General features: G+C 32.6%; 2 protein-coding genes across 11 annotated transcripts in view; one reads left to right on the top strand and one right to left on the bottom strand.

Annotated features, from left to right (window-relative positions):
• LOC131802848 (dystrobrevin beta-like) overlaps window positions 1-14,681 on the top strand; it is a 48,872-nt gene extending 34,191 nt beyond the window's left edge. For 4 of the 10 annotated variants that reach the window (XM_059123523.1, XM_059123525.1, XM_059123526.1 and 1 more), the window contains 5 exons: window positions 1,400-2,009; window positions 2,151-2,360; window positions 9,746-10,219; window positions 11,403-11,446; window positions 13,890-14,681. In XM_059123523.1, the coding sequence (XP_058979506.1) occupies window positions 1,400-2,009; window positions 2,151-2,360; window positions 9,746-10,219; window positions 11,403-11,446; window positions 13,890-13,961 (1,410 nt within the window). In that variant the 3' untranslated portion in view covers window positions 13,962-14,681. Of the gene's footprint in view, window positions 1-1,399; window positions 2,010-2,150; window positions 2,361-2,725; window positions 2,774-9,473; window positions 9,699-9,745; window positions 10,398-11,402; window positions 11,447-13,889 lie in introns of those variants that run through there. The other 6 variants (XM_059123527.1, XM_059123528.1, XM_059123529.1 and 3 more) reach the window with 6 other exon arrangements.
• Window positions 14,682-18,843: 4,162 nt separating this feature from the next.
• On the bottom strand, window positions 18,844-23,338 carry LOC131802904 (C3 and PZP-like alpha-2-macroglobulin domain-containing protein 8). Its single transcript, XM_059123662.1, has 3 exons — window positions 23,183-23,338; window positions 19,705-20,106; window positions 18,844-19,636 (listed from the first exon to the last, which is right to left on the bottom strand). Exons 1-3 carry the CDS (start codon window positions 23,190-23,192, stop codon window positions 19,149-19,151), a joined length of 900 nt encoding a protein of 299 aa, XP_058979645.1. The 5' UTR covers window positions 23,193-23,338; the 3' UTR covers window positions 18,844-19,148.
• Window positions 23,339-23,588: the final 250 nt, after the last annotated feature.

The raw sequence follows: 23,588 nt of genomic DNA on the forward strand, positions 1-23,588 counted from the left end.
GACCAGAAGTCATGGGTTTTTAAAATAATTTTTCAATGCCTCTTTGAAAACGAGGGGTTTTAAAAGTCTTTTTCCAAAAGTTAGAGCAGAAAACGTGAACTTTTTTAAGCCTCTTTAAGACCTGAATAGGTGATTTTTATTCAAATTTTATTTAAGACCTGAAAACGAGGAATTTTTAAAGAATTTTCCACACAAAACATTGATTTTCTTAAAGAAATTTTCCACACAAAACATTGATTTTTTTAAAGAAATTTCTAGGCCTATTCAAAACCGGGAAACGTGATTTTTTAGGACTATTCAAAACGTGGATTTTTTAAAGTATTTTCGAGACCTATTTAAACCCGGGAAACATGGATTTTTTTAAAGAATTTTCGAGGCCTATTCAAACACGAGAAACGTTAATTTATTAAAGAATTTTCGAGACCTATTCAAACCCGGGAAACTTGGATTTTTTAAAGAATTTTTCTATGTCTCTTTAAGGGCAGAAAACGTGGATTTTTTAAAGAATTTTTCTATGTCTCTTTAAGGGCAGAAATCGTGGATTTTTTAAAGAATTTTTCTATGTCTCTTTAAGGGCAGAAAACGTGGATTTTTTAAAGAATTTATCTATGTCTCTTTAAGGGCAGAAAACGTGGATTTTTTAAAGAATTTTTCTATGTCTCTTTAAGGGCAGAAAACGTGGATTTTTTAAAGATTTTTTCTATGACTCTTTAAGGGCAGAAAACGTGGATTTTTGAAAGAATTTTTCTATATATCTTTAAGGGCAGATGGGTGGATTTCTTAAAGAATATTTTCTATGTCTCTTTAAGGGCAGAAAACGTGGATTTTTTTAAAGAATTTTTCTATGTCTCTTTAAGGGCAGAAAATGTGGATTTTTAAAGAATTTTTCGAGGTCTCTTTAAGCCTGAAAGCGTGAATTTTTAAAGAATTTTCGAGACTTATCAAAACCCGCAAAACGTGGATTTTTTAAAGAATTTTTCGAGGTCTCTTTAAGCCTGAAAACGTGAATTTTTAAAAAATTTTCGAGACTTATCAAAACCCGCAAAACGTGGATTTTTTAAAGAATTTTTCTGGGTCGCTTTGGGGCAGAAAACGTTTATTTTTAAATACTTTGTAGATTTTTAGAAAACTTTTTAATCTTCTTGATGTCCCGAAATCGTAGACTTTTTAAGGTCTTCAGTCTATTTACGACCAGAAATCCTGGACTTGTAATGTATATCTTCTGGCTCTTTTAATGGAACTTTTATGAATTGATTTTATTGGTTTTTAATGTCTATCATTTGTTCAAAAATATTTAGATCTCCCGTTACATTAACACTGCTGTGATGATGTTTAAGGTTCTATTTTCCCCTCATGAACTTATTAATAATATCTTGATTTCCTCCCATTTTCCATATAGCCCAGCAACACAAGCAATACGGACAACATTGCCTCGGATAATTCCAGAGCCCAACGTGAACTTATATCTCAATTAGAATGTAAGAATAAAGAAATAATGCGTGAAATTGCCCGACTAAGGCGTCAACAGGAAGCCGAACAAATGGCACCCGAAAATCCAGCTTTAATCAATGAACTGAGAGCCTTGCGCCAACGAAAAGGTGAGCTGGAGGGCCACTTGGGTGCCCTGCAAGATTCGAGGCGGCAGCTCATGGAACAGCTGGAGGGTCTGATGCGTATGTTGAAAAATCAACAGACCTCTTCACCCAGATCAACACCAAATTCTAGTCCTCGCTCTGGTAAATCACCACCCATGCCAATGGCTGGCGGCGGTAGTGCCTCCGGTGGCAGTGGGGGCCTTAACACACTGGGCACCTCACCCATGAGCTCGTTACTTAATCAAATACCACCCAGTTCAGGACACGGCATGTTGGGCAGCAGTGCATCCGTGGCCGGTAATGTGCTGCGCATGCAACAAGCCTCACCCTTAAATCAAAATCAATTTGGTCAAAATCCTTTAGATTCGGCGGAGTCAAGGGGAGGTGTTGGTTTCAATACCAATGGAAGTGGAAGTGAGTATAAAATCAGATCTACGGTAAACGTCTTAAAAAAACAAACAAATGAAAAATGTTTATGATTTTGTTAAGAAGTCATTTTTAGGAAAATGTAGGAAAAAGGTTATTTGTTATTGTTGTTTTCTGATTTGGGTTTAGATTTAATGCGAATCTTTTCCAAAAATACAGTTGATGTAGCTGAGTATTTTAATCTTGACTCAATCACAAATGAGCCATCCAATGATCACGAAAGTGAACATGACAATTCCAACTCTCCCCCAGAGCAATCGGCACATGCAACAACAAAAGATGAAGTCCCTGAGTCTTCTATTGATATGTTATCGACCCTTCTGAATGATCTCAATACAGGTAAATCATTGCAAATGCAAAATAACCGTTGGCTACCATGCCCAGTAGCATAGACTCATTTTCATTCATTTAAACTCTGTAACTTGGTAATAAGTTTTGCTCTTCCAACAGCTCTGTAGTTTCTTTTCTTTATTGGCTATTGTGTATTTTAAGCGTTCTTCCTTTGAAAACACACGCACACACACATAAATGTCTATTGCCAGCGGCTTACAATTGTAGTAGATTTCTTTGTTAATGGTATAATATAAAGAACAAATTTAAATTTTTCTAAATGTTTCCTTTATTTTCGCAAAAAAAAATATGTGTGGGCGCCTTTGTGTGTGTGTAACAAAACAAAAAATGTAACAAAATAAACGTTTTTGCAGTACAAGCAGTTAAACCTCCTTCTCAGACCCGTTTCATATTGCCTCTAGGTAAGTGGCTTTAAATGTGCAATAAATTCCCATATTTTTTCTTGGCAAGCAAAGCTTTTTCTCTCTGTCTCTTGTGTGTTGGGGGATTTTAGGAATACATTTAAATTTATAAATTCTAAAATGTTCTTGTGTTTGATGACTAATACTATAATTTTTACGGAAAATATTTTCTTTTTTGGTTATCATCCCCAAAACATGATGTGTAGGGGAAAAGAAAGAAATTACTTCTTAACATCCCAAAATGGGAAGAGCAATTTAATTGATGTATGTAATACTTACATGCTTCTTGTGATTGGTGACTAATCTTCAAATTTTGTGGGGAACATATTCTCTTTTGTGACCCATCCCCTTAAATTAAGTATAGACGGAGATTTTGGCATAAATGAATATTAGTATTTTGGCAAAAAAAAATCAAAAAATTTATTTCTAAATATCCCAAAATTGAAAGTGTTATTTAATTGATATTGTTGTGCTTTTATAGTTTGAAATAAAAGCCAATGTTTGTTAATACTAAAGGTGTAAAGATTTATTGGATGATGAGCGTTCACAGCTACTAATTTAAAAAGAATGAAGAAGTTACAATGTAGTGAGTCAGACTCGAGTGACAGACAAAACAAGACTGAGCAAGCTAAAATGGCGGTAGCACGGCGTCCTATTATATGGGCGTTGCCGTATAGGATGTTGCAACATGAGATGCCATATTGTTAATGTGGGTTGCCCCAACATCTCCCTCCTTAAGATGAGAAGGTGATCTTGAAATAGGTTCGACTGGTTGTCTGCGACTTGTTATTCTTTGAGGTGTCCAGTTTGGTGAACCTGTTGGAGTTGCAAAATGTTCTTGATGGTTAGGCAAAGCGATTTCGAATTCTTCAAGTAGTACGTCCAATGGTAGTTTTTGTCGTTCTTGACTGCTTGACTCTACCGATTCTCTATGTCGAAGTTGATCAGTATGAGCTCGTACTAGAATTTTCCTGTCCCCAACGTCGATTAGAGTGTTGTAAATGACTTTCCCTTTACGCTCGACTATTTCGCCTGTTGTCCAGTAACTTTTGTTTCCTTTGAAGTTTCTGGCATAGACCAATTCTCCGTTGCTAAACTCTCTGTTTTTGGTACCGTGTTTGGTATTGTACTGCTGTTCCATTTTGTGATTGACGTTATACTCAGGCGATTGTTGCTTCCTTAGAACGTCGAAGACCGTTCTCATTTTTCTTCCGATGAAGGATTCTGCTGGAGACTTACCTTCTGGTGCATTGGGATTTGGTGTGATTATTCCTGCGTTTTCTAATCTGAGGAGTTCTGTTTCAATTTCCTTTCTTGCTGCGAAAGGAACTGGTCGTTTGGGAACGAATATTTCTTTTGTGTTTGGCAATAATTGTATGTTGACTTTTGTTTTGCACAGACCTGGGGTACTGTTATCAAAAACTGATTGATAATTCGTTTTCAATTCTGCTATTTCATCAACGAAGTTTATTTGATGACACCATGAGGTTATTGGTTTCTGCCATAGATTGAATGCTTGAATCCAATCGATTCCCATGATATTGAGTTTTTCTATATCTGTTATATAACATTTTAATGTTTTTGATGTTTTGTCGATTGTGACGTCACATTGAAATTCTGCTAGGAGCTTGATTGAGTTTGCGTTTGCGTCGCTAGCGTTGTCAAAAGTTTCGTAGGCTTCAGGCTTACCTATAGCTTTCCATGTGTTGATAGATACAATTGATATGTCTGATACAGTATCAATTTGAAGTTTTACAGGATTGTTGTTAATTAGGACAGTTGTGTATTTCCTTAAGTCGCGGAAATTAATGTTGTGTGTTTTGAAAACTGCCTTAGTTTTGAATGATTTCCTTGAATTGCTGTATTTCTTGAATTCGTTCTGGTTGTTTTCAGACGATGATTTGAAATTCTTACCAGTCTTAGCGATGTTGCAAAAGTTATTTTTATGACCCACTTGATTGCATGTTGTGCATTTATGTTTCTGGAAAGGACAAAATTTGACGTAGTGAAGGTCTCCGCAATACCAACAGGGTGAATTGGGTGTTTTGTGCTTCTTAAAGTCTTTTGCGTGCTTGTTGAGTGAACAGACGATTTTTGATTGATGTTCAATGAGAATGTTGTCCGATTTGAGATCTAGAATTCGTTGTGTTTCGTCTACTAGTTGATCTAGGTTCATTGTAGTGTTTTCATCATCCAGTACCTTTAGTAAGCGAAGTCTTATGTCGTTGTCCTTTGCTGACTTGAGTCCTAAGACGAAAATGAGACATTTGAATTGGTCGATTTTCAGTTCTTTCATTTTGAATAGTTCGCATTGTAGGTTTACTCTGCTTGCGTATTCTCTGAAATCTTCGCTGTCGCCTTTTGCTAGCTGAAGGCATTTGTATCTTTGTGAGACTTGTGTTTCTGTTTTACCAAAGAGTTTCTTGAGTTTCTCTACTGTATCCTTTAGAGTCATGTCTTCAGGTTTTGCTGGTAATACGTAGTTGGCAAATCTTTCATGTACTTGGTTCGACATTTTTCTCCATAACAAGGCCACTTTGTCATGTTCTTCGAGTGAGCTTGCTTCTTTTTCGAAAACATGCACAAACCTGTTGTACCACGCTTGAAATATCAGACCGCTCTCTGGCTCGTATACGAATGCTGTCATTGACTGTGCTAGTGATTCCATTAGTGCTGCTTTGGATGAATTTGATGTTTGTGGTGAGTGTGGTGAATTTGGTGCTCCTTGTGCTTGAAGAAGATCAGCCATATGCTTTAGCAGTTGCGTTTGTTGCGACATTGCTTTTTGTTGCTCTGTTAACAATTGTAGAATTATGTCTTGAGACATTTTTGCGGATTGTTGTGTGTGCAATTATTGATCAATTTCCACTATCCTCGTCGCCACTTTTGTTGTACTTTTATGGTTTGAGAATAAAAGCCAATGTTTGTTAATACTAAAGGTGTAAAGATTTATTGGATGATGAGCGTTCACAGCTACTAATTTAAAAAGAATGAAGAAGTTACAATGTAGTGAGTCAGACTCGAGTGACAGACAAAACAAGACTGAGCAAGCTAAAATGGCGGTAGCACGGCGTCCTATTATATGGGCGTTGCCGTATAGGATGTTGCAACATGAGATGCCATATTGTTAATGTGGGTTGCCCCAACAGATATATATCATACCTACAGATTTCTTGTGGTCGGTGATTAATAGTGAAATTTGTGAAGAACATTTTCCCCATTGACACCCCTACCCCAAAATAAAGTACAGTAGGAGGTTTTGGCATAAATAAAAAATAGCATTTTGGTTAAAAAATCAAAAAAAATAATTTTCCAAAATGGAAAGCATAATTTAGTCGATACATATTATCTCTACATATTTCTCGTTGTCGGTGACTAATACTGAAATTTTGTGGGGAACAAATTCTCCATTGACACCCCTCCCCTAAAATGAAGTATTGACGCAGATTTTGGCATAAATAAAAAGAAGTTTTTTTGCCGAAAAATCAAAAAGTTTCTTCTTCATATCTCATAATAGAAAGAGTAATTTGATTTATGTCTAACACTCCTACAGATTTCTCGTTTTCGATGACTGCATATTTCTTGTGGCCGGTGACTTATGATGAAATTTTGTAAGGAACATATTCCCCGTTGGTACCCCTCCCCTAAAATTAAGTATTGACTCAGATTTTGACACAAATAAAAAATAGTATTATGGCCAAAATATCGAAAAATTACTTCTTAATATCCCTAAATGAAAAGAGTCATTCAATTTATTTTTATCATACCTACAGATTTCTTGTGGCCGGTGACTAATGATGAAATTTTGTAAGGAACATATTCCGATGGAGTTTTTGGCATAAATAAAAAATAGTATGGTGGCAAAAAAAAAAAAAACGAAAACTTACTTCTTAATATCCGAAAATGAAAAGTGTAATTTGAGTGATATGTATTATATCTACAGATTTCTTGTGGTCGGAGACTAATAGTGAAATTTTGTGGAGAATAAATTCTCCATTGATACCCCTCTTCTAAATTGAAGTATTCACTCAGATTTTGGCACAAATAAAAAGTAGTATTACGGCCAACAATTAAAAATTACTTCTTAATGCCCCAAAATGAAAAGTGTAATTTAATTTATGTCTATCATATCTACAGATTTCTTGTGCTCGGTGACTAATGATGAAATTTTGTAAGGAACATATTCCCCGTTGGTACCCCTCCCCCAAAATTAAATATAGACGGAGTTTTTGGTATAAATAAAAAGTAGTATTATGACAAAAAAAAAAAGAAAAATTACTTCTTAATATCCGAAAATGAAAAGTGTAATTTGAGTGATATGTATTATATCTACAGATTTCTTGTGGTCGGTGACTAATAGTAAAATTTTGTGGGGAACAATTTCTCCATTGATACCCCTCCTCTAAAACGAAGTATTGGCGCAGATTTTGGCAAAATAAAAAGTAGTATTACGGCCAACAAATCAAAAATTACTTCTTAATGCCCCAAAATGAAAAGTGTAATAAAATTTATGTCTATCATACCTACAGATTTCTTGTGGTCGGTGACTAATACTGAAATTTGGTGGGGAACAATTTCTCCATTAGCACCCCTGCCCTAAAATGAAGTATAAAGGAATATTTCGGCATAAATGGAAATCAGTATTTTGTCCAAAAAAATTAAAATTCACAGTGCCATTTAGTTGATGTACATTACACCTAGATATTTCTTGTGGACGGCAACTACTTGTGGAGAACAAATTCTCCATTGACACCCCTCCCCTAAATTGAAGTATTAGCGCAGATTTTGCCATAGACAAAAATAAGTATTTTGGCCAAAAAAGGAAATGAAAAATGAAAAAAATTTCATATTTATATCTCAAAGTGGAAAGAGTAATTTCATTTATGTCTATTATACCTACAGATTTCTTGTGGTCGGTGGCTAATAGTGAAATTTTGTGGAGAACAAATTCTCCATTGACACCCTTCCCCTAAAATTAAGTATTGACGCAGATTTAAACACAAATAAAAACTAGTAGTATGGTCAAAAAATCGAAAAAATTTTAATATCCCTAAATGAGAAGAGTCATTTAATTTATTGTTATCATACCTACAGATTTCTTGTGGTCGGTGACTACTGATGAAATTTTGTAAGGAACATATTCCCCGTTGGCACCCCTCCCCTAAAATTAAGTATAGACGGAGATTTTGGCACAAATAAAAAGTAGTATTATTGCAAAAAATCTGAAAAATTACTTCTTAATATCTCAAAATGAAAAAAGTAATTTAATCTATGTCTTCCATACCTACAGATTTCTTGTGGCCGGTGACTAATGATGAAATTTTATAAGGAACATATTCCCCTTTGGAACCCCTCCCCTAAAATGTAGTATTGGCGCAGATTTTGGTAGAAATATAAAGTAGTATTGTGACCAAAAAAAAATTAAAAATTACTTCTTAATATCCCAAAATGAAAAGAGTCATTGAATATATGTTTATCATACCTACAGATTTCTTGTGGTCGGTGACGAATAGTAAAATTTTGTGGGGAACAAATTCTCCTTCAGCATCCCTGCAGTAAAATGAAGTATAAAGGAAGATTTCGGCATAAATTTAAACGAGTAATCTGTCCAAAAATTCATATCCCAAAATGGAAAGTGTAATTTAAGTGATGTGTATCATACCTACAGATTTCTTGTGGCCGGTGACTAATAGCAAAATTTTATGAGGAACATTTTCTCCATTGGCATCCTTCCAGTAAAAAGAAGTATAAAGGAAGATTTCGGCTATAATCTAAAGCAGTATTATGACCAAAAATTCAAAAAAAATTATATTCCAAAATGGAAAGAGTAATTTCAGTGATGTGTGTCATACCTATATATTTCTTGTGGTCGGTGACTAGTATTGATATTTTGTAGGGAACATTTTCTCCATTTACACTTCCAGCCTTAAATGGGAAATTGTAAACTATTAGGCTCAACTTGAAAATTATGTCTTAATTTTTTTTTGTTGATTATATCCCCTTTATAAGTCGTCATTTGCTGCTGAGAGATATATTATGAAAATTGTTGGAGAATATTTTGTTCATAAATGAACTCTAAAAATGTTGGGGAATATTTTTTTCATAAATGAACTCTAAAAATAAAAATGATTCTCTAAAAAGTATTTTTGTTGGATATTTTCTGAACATTTTTTAAAACCACTTGTGGATATACAGTTTGCTGTTGGACCTCCTCTCATACCTTCCAAGTCATATAAACAATAAGTCACTCTAATACACATAAAGTCCACAATAGAATATTCTCCCTTTTCACCCCCCGTTTCTCTTGTGAATTAAAAAAAATTTTGAGGTTATGTATTTTTTGAAATTCTCAAATTTAGTTTTCGCACTCTAATTTATGTTTTGAATATATTTTCTGTATGATTGCATGTGTTTTTTGCAACACAGAATAGTCCAAAGTCAGTTGCAGACAAATTTATGGACATTATTTTTGGAGTTGGGCGGAGATGTAGGATCATTTATTTCTTCCCATCCACTCCAACATTGCCCTTGAAATTTGTTCAACATCTGACTCTGGTGTTACCTGAATCCCCCACACTATGAAGAGTGAATTCCTATTCGATCCCTCCTGCTCCAAATAACTTGGTGAATGAGTTTGATTTGCAATGTTTTTCTGAAAATGTCTTCGGAACTCTTCTCTATTTTGTTTGTTTTGTTTTAGATTACTTTCCCAATAGACGTAAAAGACACAAACACTGCAATTGTTAGATTGATGATGTAACTTCTCCTTCTGCATCTACTTCTGTGTGCTACATACCTATATTTCTACAATATTTTTAATTTACTCTCGAAATATGCATCTCGAAAAAACAAATATTTAAAAAGAATTTCTCCTTTTCAATATTGGATAAATACACACAAATACACATACATACATACTTTCTTTCTATATACATACATATACAAATTGTTATTAATGCATTTGAATGCCAGTAGACTTGCTACGTCACATAGAAGGTGATGAGTCGGCCGAAGATGTTGAGGATAATGAAGAGGACGAGGCATATGATGATTTCGATTTGGATTATAATTTTGGTTTGAGTCTCGGCGATAGTAGTGGTATTTCGGCAAGTTTAAGGCATCTGCAACAGCAGCAGCAGCAGCAACAACAACAACAGCAACTCCAACATCAGCAACAACAACAATTGCATTCCGCTTCTTCCGACCATGATTTCCTTGGATCAATGGCAGCCGCCTTGGCCAGTGGTGGCGTTGGTGGCAACAACCACCATTTGATGTTGAAAGATCTTGAATATCGCCTCGATCATGATTCCGAAGTTGAATTAGATTCTGATTTCGATATCGATGAAGAACATGCCCACATAAATCGTGTCATGGGCTATAAACACTATCCCGAGGTACTCATCGATGATGCAGATGCTGGATTTCCCCTCTTGCATGAAATCGGTGAGACAATCGATGAATTGCAGTTGATTATGCACGCCCATCTTTTGAAATATAGTTTGAGTTTATAAAACTAAGAACCAATTATATTTGAAACTAAATTTAAAACTTACCAATTGTTGTATTTGTGTTCCACCAAAACGAAAAAATCTTAACCAAAATCTTAAACCAAAAACCAAAGGTATATGTTTTTGTTGTTACATTTATTTTCCCCTCGCCCCATTCCTCTTTCAAACTTCATTCATCAATGCCAATTTAAAAAGTGGATTCAAACATGTACATCATTTTTTCGCAATTTCCCTGGTAGGTAGTGGTTTGAAAACACCTACATCTGTATCTGAAACTGATTTCATATATTTTCTTTGCTTATCAACCAAAAAAAAAAACTGAACGCTTCCTCCTGTGTTTAGCCTATCATCTTATAGTTGTTTGTAAATATATTCTTCTTGTTGTTGTTTGTTGCCTCCTTCTATTTGTTTCTCTATTTTAGAGCCTATTCGCCTCAACTCTTTTGTTTTCATTTTGAACATTCACATAGTGTATAGTTCCATTTCCCCTCAAAACCTGAGATCAAAGTTCATCACATAAATTTGGACTACGACTCAAACCTGTTCCATATTGTTTCGAATAGTTACTGTAGATGTCAGTCAAAACATACCATGCGTACATCAAAAAAGAATTAAAAATAATACATACTTATAAAATGACCCAGCACGCCAAGAGAGGATCTATACATACCCTCCAGAGAATTTGAGGTTATGAAAATCAACACACCAAAACTCTGTGTGTTTGCGAAATATTTGCATTTTAAGGGGTCTTGTAGTGACAAAATTGAAACCCTTCCCGAAAAAATGCAAAATTTCGTGGTGTGTATAACCTCACTTTTCGCAAATGTTAGTCTTTTTCTATTCTCCCCGAAGTCAAAGACGACACTACTAGGTCAATTTAAAAGTACAAAACAAAATGATTCTTTGTGTTCTTATCTCCAAATTGTAGCATCGTGTAATATCAAAACGTCTAGAAACATACCTATAGACATTTTGTGGTGTTTTCTATCCTGTTGAGTTGTTTTCCATTGATTTTGATATTGTTTTTCTCTCTGATTTGTATATCTATTATTACTATCATGCAAGGTAATGAATTTATGTGTTTATTCTAAAGTGTCTATTCTTTAACATTCTTTCAGATTTCGAAGACCCCCAAAATATAAATGTTGATTGGAATGATAAGGTAAATTAAATACATTTTATATTTAGTTAGAATATTATGTCATTGACATCGCTTTTCTAAAATGGGGATGAAGATTTTGTTACAATTGAGATTCTAAAGTCTAATTTATTTTATTTTGTTACAATTTCAAAGTGGCATTCCCCAAAAAAATTAACAATATCACCTTAAGATACCAACATTTAACATTTGGTTAAAAGTCGATCTAAGATACCCTGACAACAAAAAGATTGTAACGTATACAATTGGTTGTATTATGAGAAAGAATGGAGTTGAATGAAGTAAATGCCACTTGCCCATCGTCAATCTCTCCAATTTCTCTCCCACTTTCCTTTTTGGTAAACCTGCTCTTTCTAAAGGACTAATGTTTTTTAATATGATCTTTACGATCTATGATACCCTATTTATATGTCATACAAAGACCTAAAATGGTAAAGACTGGACAAAATGCATAATGGAAAGATAGTTAATGTGAAAAATATATAGGGGCGCTGCTCACAACAGTGACATGTTAGCATAAAAATTATATTTACAGAGCAATTTTAAGAATAAAATTTTCTGCAAACCAAAAATTTGAACTAAAAATTGCATTTCACTGACGTTTGAATATTGCATTTGCTGTTAAAACAACTTAACATTGGTGATTATGTTGTTATGATATCGTAACAACAGAGGTATTTACACCTGGTGACAATATTTTGACTCTGTCTTGTCCCATCTTTATACTTCTATGTCTTTGTGGAATAACGTTTAGTTCACGGTGTAAGAATACACGTAGACGTACACGTAGCTATTGGGACAATGAACGATTAAACCAATTTTGGAATTGAATATTTGGAACAAAAGTTATTCAAAATATTAAAAATTTCTACTATGGCTTAGTTGATTCTCTGTAATTTTTTACCACATGTTTTGCCATGAAAGCTTGGTTCCTAATGTCTATAGGTTCAATATAAAATTCCCCAACGAAATAGTTTTACCAATCACTGTTTGAAACAAAAACAAGTAAAAAACTGTAAGTTCTGCCGGGCCGAACTTTGAATACCCTCCACCAATCGCAACGAATTTGGCACTTTTTCAAAAAAAAAAAAATCGTTAAAAAGTCGGTCAAAATCTTAAAAATACCGAATGTAGCCATTATATTAGGGTCTATACGACGACGTGGATCTGTATAGGCAACGTTTGTCATAAGCTATTACAATATTCAAATGCGAAAATTGAAAAAATCGGTGAATAATGTAGCAAAAAATCAAAATACCGAAAATAGGGAGGTGCCGGGTCTATACGAAAACCTGGACCTGCATAGACAATTTTCTGTCGTAGGCTGTAGTATTCATTACGAAATTCAAATACCAAATTTGAAACGAATCCGGTGAATAATGTCGTTAAAATCATGAAAATACCGGATATCGAGAGGTACCGTTATATGAGGGCTATACGAAGACGTGGACTTGCACGGTCAATTTTCTGTTATAGGCTGTAGTATCCATTACGAACTTCAAATACCAAATTTAAAACAATTTCGGTGAATAATATCGCTAAAATCATCAAAATACCGAATATCGGGAGGTACCGTTATATGGGTGATATGAAGGCGTTGCCCTGCACGGACAATTTTCTGTCATAGGCTGTAGTCTCCATTTCGAACTTTAAATACCAAATTTGAAACAATTCCGGCGAATAATGTCGCTAAAATCATCAAAATACCGAATAACGGGAGGTACCATTATGTGGGGGCTATAACAAAACGTGGACCTACATGGCCCATTTTCAATACCAAAACTAGGTCTATCATGAATATTTCGAGGAGTTACAAACGAAATGACAAAGCGAGTATATAAAAATTTCCCATTGGTCTTGTTTACCACTGGGTTCAAAATCGATCTATGATACCCTACATACATATTGTTACCATTTATTTGATTTTTATCATAGATTTAGTTAATGGAACTGTCTTAAACGTATAAAGAATAATGTTTTTAGTATAAAGATGTCATTCTAAATGATATTAAGGATTGAAATGGACAATTAAGTTTTGAGGTTATGTCATAAATTGTTTTTTTTTTTTATGTAAGTATATTTTTTAATTTTGCAATTATTTTTATTAGTTCATTGAAACGGGGTCATAGAAGGAGAATTACTGATGTTTCAGGGCTTAAAATACAATCATCAACGAAATAAGTTATTAAAACAGAACATACAACTTTGAGGTTAGGTTGTTAAAAATGTATTTTAAGTACATTTTTAGTCCATTGGACAGTCATACAAAGATGAAGTAGTGATTATTTGAAGGGGGAAACACAATATTTTTAATTAAATGGTTCATTTCAATTTGTGGTTATGATAAAATTATTATTAGGTTACTGATAAAATTATTATTGCCGTTTTTTGGTTTTATTTATTTCTTACTAATTTCTCCCCCTTTTATAATTTACTTTTCTTCCAGCAAACCAACTCAGCCAGTAGCCAGTGGCAGGAGCAATTTGCCCAGTGGTCATTGCACACGCAAAAGAACTAATGCCAGTAAATGATTTTGAAACAAAAGGAAATCTACTAAAATTCTTGCAAAAAAGGAAAGAAATGAACTAGAAAAGAATAAAATTAATTTAAGATAAAAAAAGATTAGTTAAAATATACGATCTACAAAACATATTTATTAGAAAACAAAAACAACAACAACAGCAACTTTTTATCCTAATTTTATCATATAACAACAAAAAACAAAAAATAAGGAAATAAAAAATATTTCATATTTTTTTGTAATAACTAAATGCATATAACAATTATTATAAATAGTAATAATACACATTGGACGAATGGTTAAACATTTAAAGGAAATGTATTTGAAGCAAAAGCTTAGATTTGTTAAAAAAAAGTAATGGATATTAAAAACGATAATTTAAAACCTAACAAAACTTAAGACTTAAAGAATATTTAAAAATAATTAAAAATATACCAACTCATTTGCAAAATGTTTGATATATACTTTATTATTATTGAAAATGAAAAAAAATTAAAAATTCATACATATATACATACATATATTGAAAATCTTTGTTAAACCTAATCCCCCTTAAAGACTAAATAACAAATAGCAATTTATATAAAAAAATATATACCTTAAAGTAAACTGTTAACAAAAAAAAAAAAAAAACAAACAAACATAGATTAACAAGCAAATGTTGTAATGCTAAAATCTTGTCAACTCAAATCATAATAAATAGAAAAAAACAAAATAGTTGCAATATCATAACCATGAATGGTCCTTATTTTCCAGGGACCACACTTGAATCACAAACTCAGTTTAATTTTGCAAACATATTTATTATATACATACAAAAACAAAAACAAGAAAACAAAACACAAACACACTGAACTAATACATTTCCTTAAAAACTCAAGTTAAACTGCTTTAAAAAATACCGATATAAAAAGTAAAGAAATATTTATTTATGTTTAATATTAATAACTTTGTATATACACACATATATATTATTTAAAAAAAAAAAACAACAAACATGCATACATCATATACATATATTTCAAAAAATATATATTACAAAAAATATTATTAATCCAAAAAAAGAAAATCAAGAAAAAAATCACAGCAATCTTTAATCTACCAAGAAAAAGACCAGTTAATAAAATTAAAAACAAATACTTAAAGAAAAATAATAAGAATATATAAAATTTGTCATCCACATACACATACATACATCCATCTAAATGTATGCTGCTATACGTACTTAATCCTTCAAAAAAAATTGAATTTATAAAAAAATGATAAAAAAAAAATAAATCACTCAACCAAAATAATAAAAATAAAAAAAACATTGACGTATGTTTTATGCTCAGTTCTTTTTGGAAACAGAAACACATCCACATTTACATATATATAAACAGAGATAGAGCTACATACTCTTTTCATACATACCAGCCACATAACCATTCAAAAATTAATATTGAATAAAAAATAATTAAAAACAGAAAAACGAAAATAATAAAGAAATTGTAACACAACACACATTTTAATAAAATTGTGTTTTATTTTGGTGAGAAATGGAAAAAATGTTGCCAAATTGGGGACGGCAATTAATGATAAAATTCAAAAAAATATTCAGTTAAATTGCTATATTATTTAATACTAGAGCTTCTTTTTTGTCCTAGACCCATCATGAAATTTGATGTAGAAGCCTATAATCAAATTTGTGGCAGAATTCGGAAGCTTAATTCCATCAAAGAACAAAAAACATACTTTTTATTCCCCACCCATAGAAATGATGATATTTTACCGATATATATATATATATATATATATATATATATATATATATATATATATATATATATATATATATATATATATATATATATATATATATATATATATATATATATATATATATATATATATATATATATATATATATATATTTGATACATTTTAAAAACACTACTGGCTTGTGTGACTTTTTAACGACTTTTATTGTTGTATATAATAAAGTTACAGATTTCATCTGTTCCCTGACCCTTAGTTGCTGTAATATAGAATATTTTTTCCTTTAACACCAAACACCGAAGATGATTCAGAATGGGAGATTTGGCTGTCAACTAAAAATTATATTTCTCCAAACAAAAAGAGACCCAAAGTAAAAACGATTTTTATTGTTATATAAATTATAGCTACAGATTTCCTCTGTTCGACATCCCATAGTTAAATTCGATATAGAACATATTCTACTTTAACACAAACTTCCTAACTTTGAGCATTGTAAGACTTTTCGGCACTATTTGAAAGCGATATCCCACAAGAAAAGTGAAACATGTACTCTTGAAATACCCAAATTTGAGCTTACATTTTATCTATATATAGTGTACCCACAGGTTTCTTTTGCTCAGTGACTCCCAGTGAAATTTTGTGTAGAATAATTTCCTCTTTGATACCATTCCCCCAAAATGTAGTTTTGTGTCACAATTCCACACATTTTGGAAACGTTATTATACCGCAAAATATATCCATAGAAGGTCCGAATTAAACATGAAATTTTTTGGTTTTATATTGTAGATAACGTTTTCTTCTGTTTGGTGACCCATAGTGAAATTGGGTGTGGAATAATTTCTCCTTTAACACAAAACCCCTAAAATGTGGTGTAGTTGGCGAATTTGAACCCATCTTGTATCAATATTTTACAAGAAATGGGTTATGAGCTTTTTCCTTTATACCAATTTAAAAATGACACTTTTTCGGTTTTATATTACAGATAACGGTTTCTTCTGTTTGGTGACCCATAGTGAAATTGGGTGTGGAATATTTTCGTCTTTAATGCAAACCCTCTAAAATGAAGTGTAGTGGGAGAATTTAGCCCAATTCCAAATCAATGTTTTACAAGAAAATGGGGTTTGAGCTTTTTTTCATACCAATTTAAAAGTGATACTTTTTTCGATTTTATATCGCAGATAACGGTTTCTTCTGTTTGGTGACCCATAGTAAAATCGGGTGAGGAATATTTTCGCCTTTAATGCAAACCATCTAAAATGAAGTGTAGTGGGAGAATTTGGGGCCATCTCGTTTCAATATTTTACAAGAAAATGCGTTAAAAGCTTTTTCCTTTATACCAATTTAAAAGTGATAGTTTTTTCGGTTTTATATTAGAGATAATGGTTCCTTCTGTTTGGTGAACCATAGTGAAATTGGATGTGGAGTATTTTCGCCCTTAATGCAAACCCTCTAAAATGAAGTGTAGCGGGTGAATTTGGCCCAATTTCCAATCCATATTTTACATAAAAGGGGGTTAGGGGCTTTTTCCCTTAATATCTCCAAATTAAAAGCTATCTTTTTTCGGTTTTATATTACAGATAACGGTTTCTTCAGTTTGGTGACCCATATTGAAATCGGGTGAGGAATATTTTCGCCTTTAATACAATATCCCCAAAATGAGGTGTAGTGGGAGAATTTGGACCCATCTCAAAGTCATATTTTGCAAGAAAATGGGTTATGGAATTTTTCTTTAATACTTTCAATAAAGTGATTTTTTTTGGTTTTATATTAAAGATAACGGTTTCTTCTGCTCTGTGTCCCATAGTAAAATCGGGTGAGGAATATTTTGGCCTTTAATGCAAACCCTCTAAGATGAAGTCAAGTGGGAGAATTTGGGGCCATTTGAAAGTCATATTTTACAAAAATGTGGGTTATGGGCTTTTTCTCCATTACCTTCAAATTAAAAGTGCTACTTTTTTCGGTTTAATATTACAGATAACGGTTTCTTCTGTTTGGTGACCTATGGTGAAATTGGGTGTGGAATATTTTCGCCTTCAACTCAAAACCCCAAAAATGAAGTGTAGTGGGAGAATTTGGCCTAATTTCAAATCAATTTTTTTTATGAAAAAAATAGGTTTTGTAAGGTGTCGATGATTTTTTATTTAAAGATAATTTTATACATAACGTTTTATTTTTCTCTAAATGAAATTTATTGTAGAATATTTTCTCCATTGACACCTGATCAATTGAATGAAGCATTTTTGGAGATTTTGGTATAATTTGGATGGGACATCACAAGGAAAAAATCGACAATTTCTAATTTTTATATCCAATTTGGTATAGCTAATTTTTTGTTATATATTGTACCTAGAGGTTTCATTTGTTTGGTGACTCATAGTAGAATTTTGTGGAGAACATTTTCTCCATTGACAGTCATCCTGTTAAATTGAGAATTACATGAGATTTCAATGCAATTTGAAGGCAGTATTTTTCATAAATTCAAATATTTTTTCTAAGGTACTCAAGTTGGGGACTGATTTCTACGGCTACCTATTATGTATACAGGTTTCGTTTGCTCGGTGACCCACAGTGGAATTTGACATAAAATATTTCCCCCTTTGACTCCTGGTCTATAAAATTTATAATTATGGAATATTTGGGCTACACTAAAGATGCGACAGCAAAGGAAAAAAAATGAAAATTTCTAATTTTTTATGCAATTTGGCATAACTAATTATTTGATATATATTATACATAGAGATTTCTCTTGTTTGGTAACCCATAGTAAAATTTTCCGAAGAATATTTTCTCCATTGACACCCTGAAATGAAGTATTATTGAGATTTGAACACCATTATGAAAGTGCTAATTGATTAAAAAAAAAAACTATTTCTTTGTCAATATAACCCAATCCTTCCCCTAAATAACTATGGAAACTGCTGTACCTAGAGACTTCTTTTGTTCGGTGCCTTGTTGTTAAATGTTATGGTTAAGATTTTCTCTATTGACGCCATTTCTCTAGAACAAGGCCTAAGAGGTGAAATGTTTAATTTTTTAAGGTTATGTTTGAAAAATAATAAAACTTGATTCATTTTGGTTTGTTTTTTTTTGTTTTTATTGATAAAACTTATTTTTTTGTTTATTTTTCTTTTATTTTAAAACATATAAATTAATACAATTACATAAATACAATTTTATTTGAGTTTGGTTGTGATAATTTTTCCCGAATTATATTCAGAATAAAACTACCACAAAAAAAGTTATTCGAGATGAGTCTGTGATGCGTTGTTGTATGTAGCTGCTAGATTAAGGCATAACAACAACAATAATAATATAATAATTGACAAAAATAATAGTCAAGGTGCAAAAATACTACTATTGTCTCGCTAATATGCCGAAGTATGCTAAGAAAGCGAAATGCGTGCTATTGTTCTGCCTGCCATTACTTTACTGTTCACAATAGATTTCAAATTCTTTGTAGGCCAATTCTTCACCACCATATGGAATGTAACAGCAGCCATGGGAAGGTTGTACCTTACCCACGGTGACGGTACCATCATGTGTGGCACGACCCACAAACAAGGGCTCGCCATCGGCGGTAGTACCGGCTTGGACAGCATTTGGTGGAATGTTGCCATCGTTGACGGGTACCCAAATACCAAAACCGGCACACAAGACTTCATATTCACTGTGGCCATGTTCACCACCGCCATAAGCGACATAGCAGACACCATGGGAGGGATGCAATTTGCCGGGAATCATGTCACCCTCGTGTTGGGCACGGGCAATGTACAGCTGTTCACTGCCATCGAAACCGCCCTGCAAGGCTTCGGGGGGAATTTCACCATTGGCGGCTGGTACCCAGTTGCCGCTGCCACTACCTCCGGTGGGGGCGCTGAAACCCATGGGTGCTGACACAGCAACGGGGGCAGGTTCTAAAGGAAAAACATAAAATAAATATTTTTATTTTAATTTTCTTAGAATTTTTTTTTTGTCAACTCACCATCAATCAACCAAGTACCACTGGCCCCCCAGCCAGTGCACACACCCACATAGTTGATGGGGAACAATTCAGGATCTTCATGCGACATGAAAGCAGCAGCTTCACCCTCACGACCCACCGTGATCACATTATCATACCAACGAATCCAAAAGCCACGGAATTCACCAGCATTACAAATGCCAGGGGTGGGCACTTCAACAACATCGGGTTTTTGACGATTTTTACGAATAACCGATTTGCTGTTCTCCCAACCACCAAGGAAAACTTCATACATGGGTTCACCCTCAGCGGGCTGAGATGTCAGCGCCAAATGGGCATCATGGCCACAGCGTACCTTAAAGGTGAACACTTGTTCCGTCACGGGATGGAATTGGTAGGTCAAGGCATCGGGTGTTTCAATTTCTAAAAAAGAAAACAAACAAAAAATTATAAAAATGAATTAATAATTTTGTAAATAAATTTCACGTTTTAAATAAAAAGAAATAAATCGCTTCATAATCTCCAAACAGCCAGAGAGATATTTATCATGTTTTATTTGGGTCAGTTAAAGAGAACTTTTTTCCGCTTCAGTAAGATCTCTCCTCTCTCTTCAAAGTTCCATGAACTAAAAGTTACGGCGATTGATAAGTAAATAAAATTCCAAAATTTTAAAAGAAAATTTTAAATTATTTTGTTTTAATTTTTATTATTTTTTTATTTTTTTTTTAATTTTTATTATTTTTATAAATTTTATTATTTTTTTAATTTTTATAATTTTTTTAATTTTTATTATTTTTTTTAATTTTTTTTATTTTTTTTTAATTTTTATTATTATTTTTTTAATTTTTATTATTTTTTTTAATTTTTATTATTTTATTATTTTTTTTTAATTTTTTATTTATTTTTTTTTTAATTTTTAATGTTTATTTTTATTTTTTTCTTATTATTTTTTTAATTTTTTTAAGTTTTTTTATATACAACATCTGTGGGCCACTCTTCGAATAGAACATTTTACATTCTCTTCATAAACTCTATATTTTTTGCCATGCAACTCTCTTTATCTCTTCCCACTTAGCTATCTCCCTTCAACTCATGTTTTCTCTTCCTCTGTGGCAAATCAAAGCTTGGCATTGTTATGGGAATTTCGAGAATGTGCTACTTTCAAAAAAAAAAAAACAAATAAATAGTAAAGTACGTATTTTGAAAACAAAAAAAAAAACAAATTTGAAAAAATAACAACTTTTCATCAGCGTAGCAAGACTACGCTTAAAAATTTATATTATTTATTATTATTTTTTTTTTAATTTTTATTTTTTTTTTTTAAATATTTTTATTATTTTTAATTGTTATTTTTATTATTTTTTAAAGTGATTTTTTTAATATACAACATCAGTGGGCCACTCTTCGAATAGAGCTTATTACATTCTCTTCATAATCTCTTTATTTTTTGCCATGCAACTCTCTTTATCTCTTCCCACGTAATATCTCTCTTCAACTCATGTTTTCTCTTCCTCCGAGGCAAATCAAAGCTTGGCTTGGTAGTGGGAATTTCGAGAATGTGCTACTTTAAAAAAAAAAAAAACCAAACAAACAAATAGTGAAGTACGTATTTTGAAAACAAAAAAACAAATTTGAAAAAAATAACAACTTTTCATTAGCGTCGTCTTGTTTGTTTGAATCATATGGAAACTAAAGCGGACTAAAGCATGACATCATGTTTTTCTGTATTTTTTTGTTATTCTTCTTTCATCTCCCAATTTACTATGTACTTTATATTGTCTACATCTGCTGGCTAGCTGGCTGTCCGCCCTATGGGATAGATGTCTACATTGAAAGTCTCACAATTAAAGCAGCAATAATAATAGAATCTCTGTGATCATTGACAACAAGGTAAGTTGGTTGGTGGTTGGGTGAAGTCATGGAGTGGTGTGGTGTGGTGCGGTGTGCTGCTGGCATTGATGATGTTCTCAAAATTCTACTGGAATATTTAATGCCATATACATACATTTCGAATGGCAATTAATTAAAGACTAGTTTGAGGGATTGTTGAATCACCACCAAAAATTTATATATCCTCGATTTCGGTACAGATAAGTGTGGGAAATATCTGATATATTACAAAAACAATTTCAAAAATGTAAAAAAAAAACAAGTAGAAAAGCTGTAAGTTCGGCCGGGCCGAACTTTGAATACCCTTCACCATTTGGAACGAATTTGGCAATTCTCAAAAATTCTGTTAAAATCTTAAAAATACCGATTGTAGCTGTTATATTAGGGTCTGCACAGGTAACTTTTACCATATTCAAATGCGAAACTTAAAAAAATCGGTGAATAATGTTGCTAAAATCATCAAAATACCGAATATCGGGAGGTACCGTTATATGGAGGCTATACGAAGACGTGAACCTGCACAGACAATTTTCTCTCTTAGGCTGTAGTATCCATTACGAACTTCGAATACCAAATTTGAAACTATTCCGGTGAATAATGTCGTTAAAATTATCAAAATACCGAAAATCGGGAGGTACCGTTCAATGGGGGCTATACGAAGACGTGGACCTACATGGCCCATTTTCAATACCAAAAGTCCTGCAGACATAATATACATTTAAGTAAAATTTTATCTATCTACTTTACTTCGTTCGGACGCTAGAGTAATTTCCACAGACGGATAGACGGACGGACATCGCTAAATCGACATAGAATTTTATGCTGATCCAGAATATACATGCGGGGTCTAAAATGTATATTTCGAGGTGTTACAAACGGATTGACAAACTTAATATGGTGAAGGGTATAAAAATTAAGAAAATAAAGCAGGGCTTAATTTTCACAATCCACTGGAGTACCGAGTAATATCAAAGGCTTCAAGGACAACCTGGGTGCTCCACATTTTACTCTGTTCCGCAACTAGAGAGAATTACCAGTTTTTAGAAATTTTTTTGTTAAAAGATTTAAAATGTTGTTCCAATTGTTGTTCCCACGGGAACGCCCGCACAGATTTTTTTCGATTTGAATATTCTACTCCAACAGTCTTCTTGGAAAAGACAAACAAATGTTTGTCATCGAAATATTTCAAAATTTCTTTTCTGTTGTTCCTCCTTCTTTTTTTGTACAAATAGATATAAGAAAAAAAACTTGTTGTTGTTGTCTTTTTACTTGGGCTATAGTTGTTTTTGTTATTTTTTTTGCTTTGGCTCAATGCCAGAACTCTTTTTGGGGTCACTTGCAATGAAGACAACCATTTCTTATTTCTCACATCATCGACATTTTTAACACACACCGGTCACATAACAAAAGTAACTTCAAAATCAACGGAATACGCCAACACCAACAACCAAATACCTACATCCATTCATTTGGCTTTCTTTTACTTGAATTTTTGCATATTTCTTCTTTCACTTCTTCTTTGCTTGCTTTCTACAGATATATACAGCAAAGTGTTTTGAATATTAACAAAAAGAATTTAAAATATTCCAATTTTTTATTAACAACTTACCAACGGGCATTTTGTTTGTTTTTTAGTTTAGATTTCTTCCGCTTAGCACGTCTTTACACAACGATTTTCTTATAATGACTGAAGCGTTAAGTTTTCGTTTGAAATCTCTTGACATTTATTTGGTTGCCGCAATGCAGGCCCATGAAATTTATAGAAATTTCTTCTATGCTGTGTGTTTGTCTCTTGATCTCAATGGAAGTTAAACCAAAGAGAAAGGGAGAGCACTCTCTTAAGTAATGTGTTGACATCATATGAAAGAAATGTTAATGTAAAGCATACAAGGCGTTGTGGGCATTGGAATTGGTGAAAAAATTGGGAAATAAAATATATTATATTAAATAAAAAAATATTATAATAAAATAATACAAAAAATTGGTTTAAGAAACTAAAATTTAATTTAAATTAA

The sequence above is a fragment of the Musca domestica genome, unplaced genomic scaffold, assembly GCF_030504385.1.
Source record: "Musca domestica strain aabys unplaced genomic scaffold, Musca_domestica.polishedcontigs.V.1.1 25, whole genome shotgun sequence".
In the NCBI taxonomy this organism is placed as follows: Eukaryota; Metazoa; Arthropoda; class Insecta; order Diptera; family Muscidae; genus Musca; species Musca domestica.

Coding starts and splice junctions, on each gene's coding strand:
- LOC131802904 (XM_059123662.1), bottom strand. Junction 19,637..19,704: donor TGGTACTTGGTTGATTGATG/GTGAGTTGACAA, acceptor TTTTTCCTTTAG/AACCTGCCCCCGTTGCTGTG.